Source organism: Narcine bancroftii, chromosome 3 (assembly GCF_036971445.1).
Source record: "Narcine bancroftii isolate sNarBan1 chromosome 3, sNarBan1.hap1, whole genome shotgun sequence".
Taxonomy (NCBI): Eukaryota; Metazoa; Chordata; class Chondrichthyes; order Torpediniformes; family Narcinidae; genus Narcine; species Narcine bancroftii.
The window spans coordinates 88,646,229-88,664,871 of record NC_091471.1 but is presented as its reverse complement, the minus strand read 5'-3'; the positions used below and the strand labels follow the sequence as shown (position 1 = coordinate 88,664,871).

The 18,643-nt window shown below is 47.1% G+C and overlaps 1 protein-coding gene across 1 annotated transcript in view; it reads right to left on the bottom strand.

Annotated features, from left to right (window-relative positions):
* Positions 1-18,634, bottom strand: part of cwc27 (CWC27 spliceosome associated cyclophilin) — a 235,233-nt gene extending 216,599 nt beyond the window's left edge. The window contains exon 1 of the mRNA XM_069924501.1: positions 18,128-18,634. Coding sequence (XP_069780602.1) covers positions 18,128-18,169 — 42 coding nt within the window. The 5' untranslated portion in view covers positions 18,170-18,634. The remainder of the gene's footprint in view (positions 1-18,127) is intronic.
* Positions 18,635-18,643: the final 9 nt, after the last annotated feature.

The window sequence follows — 18,643 nt, the reverse complement described above, 5'->3', positions numbered from 1 at the left end:
AAACTTTAACATACACAGCGAAAGCACACTGGGCATTAAGAATGTTTGAAGCTTTGAATTAAAATTAATTGCTGCATGGAGGGGATGCGAGAGAATTGCATACTGCATATTGCAAGTGCGGGAACAGATCGGAATTCAAAATTGAAAGTCTGGATTTGAACCATCGTAACTTTGAAAAACTGTAAGTCAGACCATTATATGTATGGAAGCACCTGTATATGTTTTTCCTCTAGTCATAGACAGTGGGAATGGCAGCCAAGGCAGGGGAATGGTCCTCTTGTAGTATGTGGTTCATCTGTGAGAAGTGCATCCAGCTGCAGCTCCTTAGAAACTGTTAATGAATTGGTGCTGGAGTTGGATGAATTCTGGACCATTCAGGTAGCAGAAGGTTGATAGACAGGAATTACAGGGACGCTATCACACCTTGGAGGCAGGAGGAGGGCAGCTGGGTGACAGTCAAGAGAGGGAAAGGAAATGGGCAGTCAGTGCAGGGTAGTTCTGTGGGCATTCCCCTTAATAACGAATTCCATTTTGGATACTGTTTGGTGGGGGAGGGTGGTGGGTACCTAATAGGGAACAAGCCATAACAATCAGGTCTCTGGCACAGAGCCTGGTCCCTTGTTAAAGAAAGTAAGGGAGGAGAAGAGGCGAGCTGTAGTGATAGGGGGATTTTATAGGGGGCAGATAAGAGGTTCTGTGGAAGGAAGGGATCGAGATTCCCAGATGGTACATTGCCTCCCTGGTGCTAGGGTCCAAGATTTCTCAGATAGAGTTCACGGCATTCTCAAGATGAAGGGTGAGCAGCTAAATATTGTGGTCCATGCAGGAACCAGTGAACTAAGTAGGAAGGGTGATGAGATCCTGCAGAGAACTCACATAGTTAGCCACAAAGTTGAAGGACAGGACCTCCAGGGTTGTGATCTCAGGAATGTCACTGTGCCACGTGCTTGTGAGGTGACAAATATGAGGATAATGCTGCTTAACACATGGTTAAAGACATGGTGCAGGAGTGAGGGCTTCAAGATTCTGGATCATTAGCTCTCTTCCAGGGAAGGTAGGATCTGTTCCTACAGGACAATTTGCCCTGCTGCTAGTTACTCATTGTATTCAGCTCACAATAAACAAGCCTCATCAATGATCTTTGACAGCCTTTCTACAATGGTTTAACTGAATGGTTAATCAAAGAAGGCTTGGGAAAAAAACTAATTTCAATGCATCGAAACTGAATCTGGACTGGAGGGGGACTAATGTCCTTGCGGGAAGTTTGCTAGTGCTGCTCCGGCAGAGGGGGGCCCAAAATGGATTTTCAGGAGGATGGGACCAGAGTGCCAGAGCAGATAGAGGAGTGGAGGAGGGAAAATATTATGTGAAAATTGCATGCAAAGTCAGAAGTAAAGAGTTCTACATGCTGGAAATGCTCTCAGGTGCATCTATTTCAATGCAAGACATATTGTAGGGAAGGTAGATGAGCTTAAGGAATGGATTGGCACGTGGAATTATGGCATTGTGACCATTAGTGAAACTGGGTTACAGGAGGGGCAGGACTGCCAGCTCAAAGTTCCAGGCATCCATTATTTCAGACACAATGAAATGGAAACGATGAAAGGGGAAGGACTGGCATTGCTCATCAGGGAAAATATCACAGGTGGGCTCAGACAGGACAGACCACAGGGCTCGTCTACTGAGGCTACATGGTTAGAGTTGAGGAACAGGAGATGTATGTCCACGCTCATAGGGTTGTATTACAGATTGACCAATAGTCAATGAGAATTGGAGGAGCAAATCTGTAGAGAGATAGCAGATAGCTGCAGTAAATACAAGGTTATGATAGTAGGAAATTTTAACTTTTCACATATTTACTGGGACTCCCATACAATAAAAGGGCTGAATGGGTTAGAGTTTGTCAAACGTGTTCAGGAAAGTTTTCTAAATCAATATATAGAGGTACCTCTAGAGAAAGTAGAATATTGGATCTCCTATTAGGGAATGAGACAGGACAAGTGACTGAAGTACGTGTAAGGAAATATTTTGGGTTTAGTGATCATAATGCCATTAGTTTCATGTTAATTTTAGAGAAAGACAGGTCTGGGCCTCAGGTTGAGATTCTAAATTGGAGAAAGACCAATGTTGAGGAAATGAGAAAGGAACAAATGGGATAAGTTGATTTTGGGCAAGGATGTACGATGTAAGTGGAAGACATTCAAAAGATGAAATTTTGAGAGTTGAGAATTCATCACCTGTCAGGATTAAAAGGAAAATTAACAGGCATAGGGAATCTTGGTTTTCGAGAGATAATGGCGATCTAGTTTGGAAGAAGAGAAAGGTGTATGGCAGGTATAGGCAACATGGAGCAAATGAGGTACTTGAGGAGTATGCCAGAAAAATAAATCCAAGAAACAAATCAGAAAGGCTAAAAGAAGAATGAAGTTTCTTTGGCAGACAATGTGGAGAAAAACCTTAAGTGTTTCTACAGTAATGTTAAGAGAAAAAGGATAGTAAAGGACAAAACTCGTCATATAGCAGAGCTATGGTGGCACTACAACTCCCAGGAGGCATCAAACTGACTATGTGACATCAGTGAGTGATGACGTCAGTGCGTGTTGAGCACATGGTTTGGGCTTTTAAAAGGTTGCACGGGTGATGAGTAAATCCATTTGATTCACTCTAAAAATGCCTTGTGTGGTTATTTTATCGTATCCACGTGATTCCAGTGGCCACAATTGGTGACCCCGACGAAACCAAAAACATATTTTTAGACAAACATGGACTCTGCAGCCGTTGATGTGAAGCTTCCACTTTTCTGGGCAGCTGAACCTGAACTATGGTTCCAACAGGATGAAGGACAATTTCACCTTTGCAAAGTCGAATTGGACACCAGTCATTATAACCATCTTGTCAGTGCCCTGGACCAGGCAGTGGCTAATAGGGTCAGCGACTTCCTACAGGATCCACTACATACCAGCAAGTATGATGCTTAAAAAACATTTTTATTACATGTATGTGGGATGTCCTGTAAGGAAGGGCAACAAAACTATTACATTTCGATGGGTTGGGAGACCGCTCTGTGACAGATTATGTTATTTTTATACTGTATATAGATAAGTTTTAAAGATAAATTGTGACAGGTTTTTTAGTGTAGATCGCATTCAAACACGTCAAAACAGATCTAATTTAAGATGCCAGAACTCTGCTCAATCCAGACAGTTCAGGTTCCGAGTGCCTTTGTAAAAACTTTGCAGAATGCCTATAAAGACTTCACAAGTAGAAGTTAATTGGACATGCTGTGGAGTAATGGATTATTGTTTTGGAAAGCAACAGATGAACGAACTTGGAAGATTAGGTCCGGAGCCACAGTCTGTCTGAGTGCAATTGGCAGTTCTAAGAGTGTCATGTGGTTTTCTCTGAGTGTGTCACAGAGAGAGAGAGAGAGAGAGAGAGAGAGAGAGAGAGAGAATTCAGTTCTACAGTTCAACAACAGCAGCTGGGACTGGAACATGACAAGCTGGCAAGCTTGTGGAAAAAACCCATTTTGAAGACGGGTTGTGAGTTCTTAGTTCAGCCTGGTGAAAGCCATTGTGGTCAATACAAGAGGAAAGGATTGGGTGCATAATGTTTCAATTGAAATAAGAGAAACAAAAAGAAACTCTGTAGTGAACTGAAAAAAAGAGGTTAATATCTGGAAAACCCTGATGGTGCAAGTTTCTTCAGCAAGACAATGAAGTGGCTGATCGAAAGGGACCAGTTGTGGGTGTCCAACGAGCAACAAATCTCTCTTTGAAAACCAACAAGAACCTTCCTGAGCGGTAACCATTTACTTTTCAAGCACCAAAGCCTGGTGAAATTCATAAATGTTAAATTCTCTGCACAGTTTAAGAATTGCCTGGAACCAGTGAACTTGGAGGAGTGAGAAGTGAGATTGGAATGTGAATTAAAGAGCTTTTCTGAATATATACACACATTACATACACATGCGTTTAGAATTAGAAGGGGGTTATGTTAATACTGATAAGATAAAGTTTGATCCTGTTTCCATGTTTAAAGATAATTAAAAGCAACTTTTGTTTAAGTAACCATTTGTCTTGGTGAATCTCTTTTGCTGCTGCATTTTGGGATCCTTTGGAATCATAACAGTGTCCCTTCAGAACTAATGGATGAAATGCTGTTCCTGGCAGCTGGCAAAAGGCCCAATGTTATTCGACCAGCTCTTTTTAAAGCAAATGCCAAATGATATAAGACTCTTGTTATGTAAGTGTTCTCTTGAAGACTCAAGGGCTAAGGCAGCAGAGGCAGACATTCTATTACTGGCTAAAAAGCACAAAAAGGAAATACAAGTCTGGGCAACCACCCCTCCGATATTGACCCCGTGTCACACTCTAGTGCTCTTAGCACATTACTCCCTACAAGCAGGCAACACCTCATCTTGGTGTTATTACTATAGGCAATGGGGAGTAAATGACTGCAAGTGCCTTCTACCCTGCCAGTTTGCAGAAAAAGCTCAGAACAACCACTAGTAAGGGCTGCAACAGTTGGCGAGAAACCTACAAGCCTACTGTATGTCTGGGACCAGTTGTCCCTGCGAAAATTTCTGGTGGACACGGGTTCAGAAGTTAGTGTATTTCCACCCACCAGTTTTGGCACACACCATCCTACCCAGGATCTGCAACTACAATGAGTTAACAGTTCCAACACTCTGACCTTTGGCCATGTGTAGAGATGATCCTCAAACTTGACATTCATCTTCCTGGTGCCATTCATTATAGCAGCAGTATCCCAACCTTTGCTTGTTGCAGATTTTCTTTGGGCTCATTCATTCCTCGACAACTTAAAATGGCTCAGTAGATAAATGGAACTACTTTTCAGACTATGCCTCCGGCAGACACCTATACCCCTGCTCTGCACCTTCAAACATTAAGTAAACCAGTAGATGAATTCTTCAAGCTTTTCCCTGAGATTATTACTCTACAATTTTCTGCCTCCACTGCAAAGCATGATGTTACTCATCGCATTTGTACTAAGGGCCATCTTACCATGCTAAAGCACGTCGCTTGCCTCCAGAGAAGCTGTTCTTAGTTAAGGAAGAGTATGCAAAGATGGAGGAACTGGGCATTATAACAACTCTAAAGAAGGACCAAACTTCATCTGCAAAGCTCCTGTACAGTGCACCATTAGTGGTTCCAGGCGAGTTAGTCCCTTACCATTCCAACTCCAGCAATGATCCTAAGGAACTGTTGAGTAAGCTAAGGGAGACTATAGGAAAATTGACCCCTATACCACCATTGTCACATGAAGAATACTCTTCCTTTCTGCTTGAAGACCTCAAAAACTGCAAATATGTCTTCGTCCAAAGGGAAACACTTGGTCAATCTTTACAGATGCCCTACGAGGGATCTTATAGAATACTCAGACAAACTAGGTTGACCTGTATTTTAGACATTGAAAGGAAGCCACAGTCTTTCACTATTTTGACAGGCTTAAACCAGCTCATGTGGACAAGTCTTCCCCACTGCAGCAGCCAACAGTCTGTCACAGAGGTCAACTTCCTAAAAGACAAACTTTTTTGCTGCTTTTTGGGGGGGCGGGGGGGGGGCATGTAGCAGCACTATGGTGGCACTACAACTCCCAGGAGACATGGAACCGGCCACGTGACATCAGTGCGTAATGACGTCAGTGCGTGTTGAGCACGCGATTTGGGCTTTTAAAAGGTTGAGTGGGTGATGAAGAGAAAATCTGTTTGATTTACTCTAAAAATGCCTTGTGTTGTTATTTCAACGTGTCTACTACGATTCCAGAGGCCACAGTCCCCTTGAAGATCAGACTGGTAGACTATGTGTGGAGCCTGTTGAATATAATGACTTTAATTCTGTGTACAGTACTGAAAACTGCCTGATACCAGTAAACTTGGAGAAGTGAACAGTAAATGACTGGACAGTGAAAAAGAACCATCTTGAACACGCATAAACACACATGCACTTAGAATTAGGAGTGGGGTTAAGTTAAGTAACTTAATAGTGATAAGTTAAATATTAATCTTATTATTCTGTATTAAGAAAATAAAACCAATTTTGTTTATGTAGCCACTGTCTTGATGAATTTCTGTTGCCTGCTGGTTTTTGAGTCCTTATTACATTGCTTGTAACGCAATGCAGACAAGTGTGAGGTGTTACATTTTGGAAGAACAAACCAAGAAAGGAGATACACGGTGAATGGTAGGGCATTGAGGAGTGTGGTAGAACAGAGGGATCTGGGAACACTAATACATAATTCCCTGAAAGTGATATCATAGGTAGATAGGGTTATAAAGAGAGCTTTTGGCATATTGGCCTTCATCAATCAGACTGCTGAGTTTTGGAGTTGCGAGGCTATGGTAAAGTTGTATAAGACATTGGTGAGGTCAAATTTGGAGTCTTGGGTACAGTTTTGGTCACCTAACTGCAGGAAAGTTATCAATAAGCGTGCAGAGAAGATTTACTATGATTTTGTCTGGAATTCTGAAACTGAGTTACAGGGAAAGGCTAAACAGGTTATGAGTTTATTCCCTGGAGCATAGAAGAATGAGGGAAGATTTGATAGAGGTATTTAAAATTATGAGGGAGATAGACAAAGTAAATGAAGGTAGGCTTTTTCCACTTGGAATAGGTGAGATACACACCAGTGGACTGGGGATTAGGGTGAAAGGGGAAAATTTTAGGGGAACATTAGAGGGAACTTCTTCACACAGAGACTAGTGGGAGTGTGGAATGAACTGCTAGAAGAAGGTGAGTGCAGGCTCAATTTTAAATTTTTCAGTAGAATTTGGACAAGTACATGAATGGAATGGGTATGAAGGGCTACATATCAGTGGGACTAGACAGAATAGTTTTTCACAGACCAGGAGTCGAAGGTCCTGTTTCTGTACTGTAATCTTCCATGATACTATGGCAACAATCCTAGTAGATTACGTCCATTGGGGTGGGGGGAGGGGGGCAGCGGGAGAGATACTCTAGTGATCCTCATCCTCTCTGCCACTGTTAAGATCCTGTGGATTGACCTTTGATCCATTTCTCTGCAACAACATACCCACACTATAATGCAGCCAGCCAGGACGCTCTCAATAGAGTTTCTGTAGAAGGTTGCCCACATCAGTCTTCTCAGGAAGTGCATTCACTATGGTGTTACAAATTGGATTGTAACAGGAGTTTAACCTGCCAATTTGGTGTACAGGCCAATTGATGGGTAGAATTTTTTTTAAAACTGCAAGGGTAGGCAAACCACTTTGGAGGTGGACTGTCTACCTGTGTACACGCACTGTGTAGCTGCTGCTGGTCAATTTGATGGCTGCCTGGGTAGAAAATGGCATCAGTGCTTGCTGTCTTCCTTACCCATAGTCCCCCATGCCGCTGGAATGCCAGAGCAATTCCAGCAGTGTGGGGGATTATGGCTCCTGCCCTAACTCTGCTTCCAGCCAGTCCATTCCACTCCCCACTGGCCTGACAGCATGCCAATTCCACATTTGCCCTGGCCGCTTACCTTTTGGTAAGTTTGACTACGCAATTTAGTGTCCGGTGTTTGTAAATGCCTATTTTGACAAGTGAGGAAATGTTGTGTGTTCACGATTGGTCACTAGTTAAGTGAACTCCAAGGAACTTTGTGCTCTCTACAACTTCCGAGTTATTGATGTATAATGGAGGGTGGTTGTTTCTGGTCCTCCTGAAGTCCATGATCATCTCCTTTGTCTTGTGCATGTTGAGACTCTGGTTGTTACTCTTGCATCATATCATGAGATTTTCCCCCATTTTATCGTTGTTGCTGATGAGGTCAACTACTGTTGGGTCATCTGCAAAATTGATGACACTGTTGGAGCTGGAGCTGGCGATGCACTCGTGGGTCAGTAGTGTGAACAGGAGCGGGCTGTGCACACAGCCGAGGAGTGCCAATGCTCAGCAAGGCAGTGCTCGATGTTCTGCGGAATGATCGTATTAAATGCTGAGCTGAAGTCCATGAACAGCAACCTAACTTATGAGGAACCATTCTCCAGTGAGTCAGGATAGAGCAAAGGAACAAGGCTTTAGCATCGTCAGTGGATCAATGTCTTCTTTTGGTGAACTGAAATGGGTCCAGTGCCTCTGGGAGGTATGCTTTGATAGGTTCCATCACCAGATGCTTGAAGCATTTCATAATAGAGGTGAGCAAGAGGCTTGATGAGGTCAGGGCACTGGACATCATAGATCTATTGATTTTAGCAAGGTCTTTGATTTGGTTTTCCAAAGGCACTTTAGTCTGGAAGGTTAAATTGTTACTTGCTGTTAAATTGCAACAGGGCTTCCACCAGCGTTGTCTCCGCTCCATCCTCAACATTCATTGGAGCGCTTTCATCCCTAACGTCGAAGTACTTGAGATGGCAGAGGTCGACAGCATCGAGTCCACGCTGCTGAAGATCCAGCTGCGCTGGGTGGGTCACGTCTCCAGAATGGAGGACCATCGCCTTCCCAAGATCGTGTTATATGGCGAGCTCTCCACTGGCCACCGTGACAGAGGTGCACCAAAGAAGAGGTACAAGGACTGCCTAAAGAAATCTCTTGGTGCCTGCCACATTGACCACCAGCAGTGGGCTGATATCGCCTCAAACCGTGCATCTTGGCGCCTCACAGTTTGGCGGGCAGCAACCTCCTTTGAAGAAGACCACAGAGCCCACCTCACTGACAAAAGGCAAAGGAGGAAAAACCCAACACCCAACCCAAGCAACCAATTTTCCCCTGCAACCGCTGCAACCGTGTCTGCCTGTCCCGCATCGGACTTGTCAGCCACAAACGAGCCTGCAGCTGACGTGGACATTTAACCCCCTCCATAAATCTTCGTCCGCGAAGCTAAGCCAAAGAAAGAAAAAGAGATAATAAATACAAAATGTTGATGGACATTAGCCATAGTTACGATAGTGTGACTAAAGAAAGTGGTGTTACAAAAGTACAGACAGTCTTTTCTGTGGTAACAAAATACATTAGGATGAGCCTGGTAAGGTCAAGTTTACGAACCTGATAGCCATTCACATTCTCTCGCATTCCCCTGCATTTCACACCCCCTTGCCTCTATCAATAGGGAGCGAGATTAAAATCCAGAACAAGAGATTGAACACAACATTTAGAATAACATGTCAGTGTAGCACTGTGGAATAGAAGTTGCTGAATTTCAACACGACATTAAATTATTTGCCTCTTTAGTTGACTCACGACACTGTTACAGTATTTTAAAGAGCAAAATAATTTTTTTCAGGTATCTTCAACCAATGCCAAGGGACAATCGTGATCTTAATGAATGGCAGAGCAGTCTGGTAATTGTTTGCTCCTTGTGTTCTTTTAAACACCCATCCACTAAAACATCTTCGAGAAATTTGCTGATGAAATGAAGTTGGGCGAGTTAATAAGTACACAAAGAGCCTGCAAAATATACGGATAGATTAAGTAAGTGAGTATGAAGTTAGTGGAATACAATGTGGGAAAATGCAAGGTTATTCATTTCAGAAGGAAGAATGTAGAAGCAAATTATTATTGAAAGAGATGTGGGATTCGTGGTGCATGAAATTCAAGATACTACGTGGATACCAGAACACAAAAGTGCGAGAGAAACTCAGGTCATGGTGCCAGGGTCTGGGATGTAATTTCTCATGTCCATGACATCCTAAAAGGGGAGGGTAATGAACCAGAGACCGTGGTGCATGTTGGTACCATACCAAAAGGGAGGAAGGAGGAAGTGGTCCTGAAAAATGAATATAGGGAGTTGGGTGGGGAGCCAAGAAGGAGCGCAAAGGGGGTAATCTCTGGATTGCTTCCTGGGCCATGTGATAGTGAGAGCAAGAATAGAATCAGGTGGAGGTTGAATGCATGGCTAAAGAGGTGGAGTACGGGGCAGGGATTCAAGTTCTTGGATCACTGGGTCCTATTCTGGGGGAGGTGGGACCTGTACCGAACAGATGGGTTGCATCTGAGTCCCAGAGGGACCAGGATCCTGGAGGTGGCATTTGCTAGGGCAATTAAGGAGGCTTTAAACTAGTATGGTTGGGGGAAAGGGTCCATAGAAGGGAGGACAGCAGAGAGAAGGTTTGTCAGCAAAGAGAGAAGGCTTGTAAACAAATTTGGGGATGGAAGGGCAGATGATCGAGGAGGAAAGGGATTGATGTTATGATAGAGGGGGGGATAATGGTAATAAATAATAGAGTTGACAGTAAAGAGGGGGATAAGCAAAAGATGTGGGAAGTCTCTGAAATGCATTTACTTTAATGCTTGGAGTATTGTAAGTTAGGTGGAAGAGCTGAAGGTGTAGATTAGCACTTGGCAGTATGATGTAGTGGCGATTAGTAAGACGTGGTGGCAGGAGGGATGTGACTGGCAGTTAAATATTCCGGGATTTCGCTGCTTTAGGTGTTATAGAATTGGAGGGGTGGGGTGTGGCATTACTTGTCAGGGAAAATGTAACGGCAGTGCTGATGCGTGATAGATTGGAGTGCTCATCAAGGGAGGCGGTGTGGGTGGAATTAAAAAATAGAAAAGGTGTATTATAGACTACCTAATGGGGAGTGAGAACTGGAGGAGCAAATGTGTAAGGAAATAGCTGAAATGTGCAATAAGCACAGGGTTGTGTTAATTGGGGATTTTAATTTTCCTAATATAGATTGGGAGACGCATTCAGTGAAAGGGCTCGATGGCTTAGAATTTGTAAAATATGGGCAGGATAGTTTTTGCAGCAATATGTTGAGGTACCCACAAGAGAAGGGGCAATGTTGGGGAATGAGATAGGGGAGGTGATTGAGGTGTGTGTTGGGGAGCACTTCAGATCCAGAGATCATGGTACCATTACTTTCAACATAATTAGGGATAAATAAGTCTGGTCCGACCATGAAGGTTTTTGCGTGGGGGGAAAAGCCAGATTTGATGAAATGAGAAGGGATTTGCAGGGAGTGGTTTGGGCTGATTTGTTTTTTGGGAAGGAGATTGAGGAGAATTGGAGGGCATTGAAAGGTGAGATTTTGAGGGTGCAGAATCTTTATGTTATTGTTAGGATAAAAGGCAGAGCCAAATGTTCAAGAGAGGCGTGGTTTTCACAGGAGATTAGGAAGTTGGTTCAAGATAAAAGGGAGGACTGTGGCGGCTCACCACAAGGCAGGCGAAACGGCCCCACTTGTAAGCCACGCGGTGGGGCAGTCGGCCAAAATGGTGCCATCGGGGGTTTCCCTTCCTTCCAGCACGGGGCTCAGAAACCCACGCTGGGGGACCACGTGACACCCAGGTGACGTCAGCACCCTCCAGCGCAGTTCACAGGCAGGTCCGGGCTGGGAATATAAGTGCCTGCAATAAACTAGTCTGCTCACTGAGCTCAACCCATCTGGTTGTGTGTGTTATTGCAGGAGCAATGTAGCCGCCGCTACAATTGGTGACCCTGATTGGTTCAAATGTCTTTGAACCCATCATGAGCGAGCCTGGGATCAGCACTATAGCTATGAAACTGCCTGAATTCTGGGTTCAGGAGCTGGAGATCAGGTTTGTCCATGTGGAGGCCCAGTTTCACCTCCACCAGATTTTGTCCGACACGACCAAATTCTACAATGTGTTGCTGCCCTGGACCAGGCCACCACCAGACATGTGCTGCATCTTGTTCAGCACCCACCCGCCGAGGACAAATATAATATCATCAAGCAGTGCTTACTGGGTCCCTCAGACTATCCAGACACCAGTGTGCCGCTCGGGTGCTGCAGCTCGATGCCCTGGGGGACAGGTCCCCGATGAAACTGATGGACGAGATGCTCGCGCTCATGGGTAAGTACACCAACTGCCCACTCTTCGAGCGCATCTTCCTTGAACATATGCCCGGGGACATCCAGCCACTGCTGGTCCAGGAGAGCTTCACCGACCCGAGGAAGGTTGCCCAGAAGGCCTAAGAGCTATGGCTCGCACGATTCTCGGAAGGCAAAGTGGTCCAGCAGGTCACGAGGTAAGGGCACAACCATCCCAAGCCTGCCCCTAGCGCTGCGGTAGAGCACCCGGCCCCTGCAGGGGCCCCCAAGACCATAACCAAGGCCACAGAATCTGCTTCAGGCCTCTGCTTCTACCACCAGCGCTGGGGAGCCAAGGCTCGGAAGTGTCGTCAGCCCTGCTCGTTCCAGGGAAATGACCAGACTGGCTGCGGCGGCTGGCAAGGGCACAGCCTTCTCTACCCGTGGGACTCAGTCAGCGACCGGTGGTTCCTTGTTGACACTGGAGCCCAGGTCAGCGTCATCCTGGCCACGGCCATCAAATCCAGGAACCGACCTCATGGACCTCCCCTCCGTGCAGCCAACGCAACGGCAATCCAGACTTATGGAGACAAGACAGTCCACTTCCAGATCGGCCAACGGAATTTCGCGTGGAGGTTCACTGTCTCGTCCCTCCCGACTAGAGCAATCGCAGATGGCCATGATCAGCACTCCCAAACACAAGTTCCAGCGGATCCTGGATGAGTTCCCGACACTCCTCAAGCCACAGTTCTCTGCTGCCTCGCTGAACCATGGGATGTTCCACCACATCCCCACCCAGGGCCTGCTGGTTCACGCCAAGGCATGCCGGCTCCCACCTGACAAGCTCCAGGTAGTGAAGGAGGAGTTTTCGCAGCTGTTGGAGCTGGGGATCATTCGGCAGTCCGAGAGCCTGTGGGCCTCACCGCTGCACCTGGTCCCGAAAGCCTCCAGTGGCTGGCGTCCCTGCAGAGACTATCAATGGCTGAATGAGGCAACTGTTCCTGACCATTACCCTATCTCTCACATCAAAGACTTTACAGCCTACCTGCATGGTGCGAGGGTTTTCTCCAAGGTTGACCTGGTGCATGGATATCACCAGATCCCGGTGCACCCTGAGGACATAACCAAGATGGCCATCATCACCCTCTTTGGCTTGTTCGAATTCCTGCGCATGCCATTTGGGCTCAAGAACACCACTCAGATCGTCCAGCGCCACATGGACTCTGTGGGCAGGGACTTGGATTTCGTCTTTATTTATTTGGACGACATCCTCGTCGCCAGCAAGGACTGGGCGCAACACAAGGCCCACCTACGTGCCCTTTTCTCCTGGCTGGCCGACTTCGGCCTTACCATCAACCTGGCCAAGTGCCAGTTTGGGAAAGAGTTCATGCAGTTCCTGGGCCATACCATCACAGCTGAAGGAGCCATGCCCGTCACTGTGAAGGTCGCCACTATCAGGGAGTTCCCACACCCAGACAGCCTGAAGGGGCTGCAGGAGTTCGCGGGTATGGTCAACTTTTACAACCGTTTAATCACGGGCGCTGCACGCATCATGCAGCCACTGTTCGCCCTCATAGCAGTCAAGCACAAGACGTTCTCTTGGAACCCAGAAGCCTGCACCGCATTCGAGGACACCAAGGACGCCCTCGCGAAGGCCGCCATGCTCGCCCACCTGCATATTGACCTGCATATGGCACTCTCTGTCGATGCCCCTGCCACAGCCGTCGGTGCTGTCCTGGAGCAGCAGGTGAATGGACATTGGAAGACGCTGGCATACTCCAGCCGCCTGTTCCACCCGCCGGAACGCAAGTATAGTGCCTTCGACCGCAAGTTTCTGGGCATGTACTTAGCAGTGCGGCATTTCCGCTATTTTTTGGAGGGGAGAACTTTTACCATTTTCACCGACCACAAACCCCTCACCCAGGCGCTGGTGATGACAAAGGATCCCTGGTCGGCGCGCCAGCAGCGCCACCTCTCCTTCGTGTCAGAGTTTAACATCGACATTCGGCACAAGGCAGGGAAGGACAATGTGGCTGCCGATGCACTGTCGCGACCAGCCATCTGCGCGCTAACGCCTGGCCTCGACTTCGACCAGCTCACCTGGGACCAGGAAGCTGATGAGGAGACGAGGGCCTTCAAGACTGCCATCACCGGCCTGCGGTTCCGAGACCTCCCAACTCCAAGCAGTGAAGGCACCATCCTGTGCGATATCTCCTTGGGTACCCCACAGCCAGTGGTTCCCCAGCAGTGGCGCAGGCAGGTCTTCCGTCACATCCATGACCTTTCACATCCGTCCATCAGGTCCACAGTCCGGATGATGGCAGAACGGTTCGTACGGCATGGGCTGTGGAAGCAGATCGCGGGCTAGGCCAGAACATGCACCTACTGCCAAACGTCCAAGGTGCACAGGCACACCAAGGCGCCCGTACAGGAGTTCGAGCACATCCGGGAACGGTTCAGCCACATTCACGTGGACATCGTCAGGCCCTTACACATTTCCCGGGGCAACCGTTACCTGTTTACGATGGTGGACCACATCACTCGCTGGCCCGAGGCGATCCCGATGCCACACACCTCCACCGACTCCTGTTCCCGAGCACTGTTGCATGGTTGGGTCGCCCGGTTCAGTGTCCCGGTTCACCTCACCAGTGATCGGGGCGCCTAGTTCACATCTGCGCTCTGGGCACAACTCGCCAATAGGTTGGGGATCCAGCTACACCGCACCATGGCCAACCATCCACAGCTCAATGTACTGGTCGACCGTCTGCACCATCTTAAATTGGCGCTCATGGCCCGCCTCACCGGTCCTGACTGGACGGACGAACTGCCTTGGGTGCACCTGTGTATCCGCTCCACTTCCAAGGAAGATCTGCTTGCCCGCTGCACTACCTGCTGAGTTCGTCAACGCACCTCACAATCCCCAGCAGTCGCCACACGAACTACTTCCTCACCTCAGGGCATGCTTGGACTCCTTCAAACCCCTACCACCGCCCAGGCATGGTACCCGTCCATCTCATGTTCCCGGCGAACTGCTTTCCACAGAGTACGTTTCGTTCGGCGGGGCCTGACCGTGGCCCCTCTGCAGTGACCGTACGAGGGACTGTACAGCGTTCCGGCTCGACATTCACGCTGGACATGGGCAGCAGGTGGGAGCTGTTTACCATGGACAGGCTGAAGCAGTGCACCTCGATCCCATCGAGCCCATGGTCGTTGCTCAGCCCAAGAAGCGAGGCCACCCAGCAAAAAAGGACATTGGCACCAGTTCTAGGGGGGGCTGTGTGGCAGCTCACCACGGCAGGCAATCCGGCCTCGCTTGTAAGCCACGCGGCGGGGCAGCCGGCCAAAATGGCGCCATCGGGAGGGTTTCCCTTCCTTCTAGCATGGGGCTCAGAAACCCGCGCTGGGGGACCACGTGACTCCCAGGTAACATCAGCGCCTTCCAGCGCGGTTCTCAGCCAGGTCCGGGCTGGGAGTATAAGTACAGCCCAGAGCGTGCAATAAACTAGTCTGCTCAATGAGCTCAACCCGTCTGGTTGTGTGTGTTATTGCAGGAGCAGTGTAGCCGCCGCTACAGGCCTACATTAAATACAGGAAGCAAGGTATGAACGAGATGCTTGGAAGATACATGGATTGTGGAAAGAAGCTTAAGAAGGAAATTAGGATAGCAAAAAGAAGGTACGAGGTGGCTATAGCGAACAGGATGAAAGTACATGCGAAGGGTTTTTACAAATATGTGAATAGCAAAAGGAGAGAGGTCCACTAGAGAATCAGAGCGGACAAACGTGTGAGGAGCCAAATGAGATAAGGGAGATATTGAATGAGTTCTTCTCATCGATATTCACTAGGGAAAAAGATATGGAATTGTGTAGGATAAATGAGGCAAAAGGGGTAATTATGGAAAACAGAGGAATTAGGAAAGAGGGGGTGTTGGAATTTCTGAGGTATATAAAGGTGGATAAGTCTCTGGGACCTGACGGGATTTTCCCCGGGACCTTGAGGGAAGTCAGGGAGGATATAGCGGAGAGTCAGACAGTGATTTTTCAAGTCACTGGAGGAAGGTGTGGTGCCGCAGCATTGGCGTGTTGCAAACGTGGTTCCTCTGTTTAAAAAGGGCTCCAGGTGTAGGCACAGCAATTATTAGCCAGTAAGTTTGACGTCAGTGTTTGGTAAACTAATGAAAAGTCTTCTTTGAGATAATATGTATAAGTATCTAGAGGGGCAGGGATTGATCAGAGACACCCAACATGGGTTTGTGAGGGGAAGGTCAACTTTAACAAATCCTATTGAATTTTTTGAGGAAGTGACTAGAAAGGCAGATGAGGATAGAACAGTAGATGTAACCTATCTGGATTTCAGTAAGGCTTTCAATTAGGTTCCATACAGAAGGTTGGTGAGGAAGGTTCAGGCACTAGGATTAAGGTTGAGATAGTCAGATGGGTTCAATGGTAGCAAGAAAATAGGTGCTAGAGAGCCATGGTAGATAACTGTCTGTCAGGATCGAGGCCAGTGATGAGTAGTGTGCCTCAAGGATCAGAGTTGGGATCCTTGTTGTTTGTCATTTATATTAATGATTTGGATGATGGAGTGGTAAATTGGGTGTGTAAATATGCAGACGATACAAAAATAGGGGGAGTTGTGGATAGTGAAGATGGTTTTCGGGGACTGCAGAAGGATTTGGACTGCTTAGAAGAGTGAGCTGAAAGGTGGAAGATTGAGTTGAATGTAGGTAAGTGTGAAGTGCTTCATTTTGGGAAGAATAATCAAAACATGACACATGCACTGAAGGGGAGAGCATTGAGGAATGCAGAGGAACAGAGAGATCTTGGAATAACAGTTCATCGTTCTTTGAAAGTGGATTCTCATCTGGATAGAGTGGTGAAGAAGGCTTTTGGTATGCTGGCCTTTATAAATTGAAGCACAGAATATTGGAGCTGAGAGGTGATTTTGAGACTGTTCAAGGCCAAGTTTGGAATATTGTGTGCAGTTCTGTTCCCCAAATTATAGGAAGGATATCAATAAGGTAGATAGGGTGCAGAGATTTACTAAAATGTTGCCTGGATTGTAGTATCTAGAATACAAAGAAAGATTGAGTAGACTGGGTCTTTATTCATTGGAACGTAGAATGTTGAGGGGGGATTTGATAGAGGTAAATTAAGTTATGAGGGGGAGATAGTAGATGTGAATAGGCTCTTCCCCTTGAGGGTAGGTGAGATTGGAACAAGGGGTCATAAAGTTAAGGGTTGGGGCAAAACTTTAGAAGTAACATAAGAGGAAGCTTCTTCACTCAGAGAGTGGTGGCTGAGTGGAATGACCTTCCGGAAGAGATGGTTGCAGCAGGGTCAGTTTTGTCATTTAAGAGAAGGTTGGATGAGTACATGGATGTGAGGGGATTGGAGGGTTATGGGCAAGGAGCAGGTAGGTGGGACTAGTGGAGTTCACTTAAATCGGCGCAGACTAGAGGAGCCGAGATGGCCTGTTTCTGTACTGTAATTGTTATATGGTCATATGTAAACAAAGTAAAGAGCAGTCAACATTTCAAGCCTGAGCCCTTCTTCATGCAGATGGCTGAATAAAAAGGTGGGAGGGAGGATGAATACAGGCTAACAGATAAGAGATAGGAAGATACAGGTGAGAAGACATAATAGAAAGTTGAGGATAGGAGATCAGAAGGAAGGGAAGGAAATTTCTGTTGACACCATCCTCCACTCTTTCTTTCCTTCATCCCTTTGCCTCCCCAGTTCCCTTTCCTGGATGGAAAAAAAAATCTTCTTCAGACCCTCGCCAAAGCTCTTGCTATACCCTGCCCTCAACCAATGCAATCTAGTTTTAGATAAAATATGTAATGGAGAAAAAAAAACTCTCTCCTTTTATTGACCTTTATAATTTAACACATTCCAATCCTATCTCCCCTTCTTCAGTCTAAGAAGGGCAAATCCAATAGTTGTCACCCTCCTTAACCGAAACATTGGTTACGTATTTTATCGTTGCCATACACTGTTTGACCTGCTGAGTTTCTCCAGCATTGTGTTTTGACTATTGGTGGATCTCCTCTGCATTCTCTTTCCTTTTTTCACTCACACCTTTCCTGTACTATGACAACCAGAACTCCACAGTGTGATCTCAATTTTATGAACTTGATAATATAATCTCCCTCCTAATGAAGTTTCTAGCAATCAAGTGTAATCTGTGATCGTTGATTGCTCGAACCACCTAGCAATAAATCCGGGTTAATGAAAGTTCTAGCAACCAACCTCCAACCCTCTGATCACTGGACCAATTTGCAGCATGTTTATCGATATGACAGCCTCTGCGATCAAAGCGCCTTGCATTCAATTAGAACTGCACGAGTCAGCCACTTCACCACGCTGGATGAGAATGTGTCTTTACCTTCCCACTACTGGGCGGCTCCTGGATGTAGATGTTGCTCATGGCAGCGGTGTCGAACGGAGCCCGGTTTCAACCCCGGAACCCGCGTGGTGCGGCCTCGCGCGTTCCAACCCCGCCGCCGCTCGTCAGCGGCGCTCGCGACCCCGGCCCGCACGTTGGCCCATTACCTTCGCGCCAAAGCCGGCACCCAGGACCCGGCCGAGGCCACAACGGAGGGCTAACTCACGGCGAAATACAAAACTTGTTGAAAGTCCTATCCAAGGGTTCAATTAAAGAGCGAGACTCGGAACAGCCCTCCGGATGAACACCTGACGGATCGCTTCCCTTCGGGAGGTGGTGCGCAGCCAAAGGGGTCCCCTGAAAGCAAATGGGCTCCTGAACTCATTGTTCACGCACCACAGCAGCCATCGGTCGACGAGGGAAGAGAGTTGTCTGAACTTTCATGTCTGATTCTGCAGTTGAAGTCGTCGCTTTGACTTCGGATGTGCGCGCGTTTGGTTAGGGGGATGCGGGCGG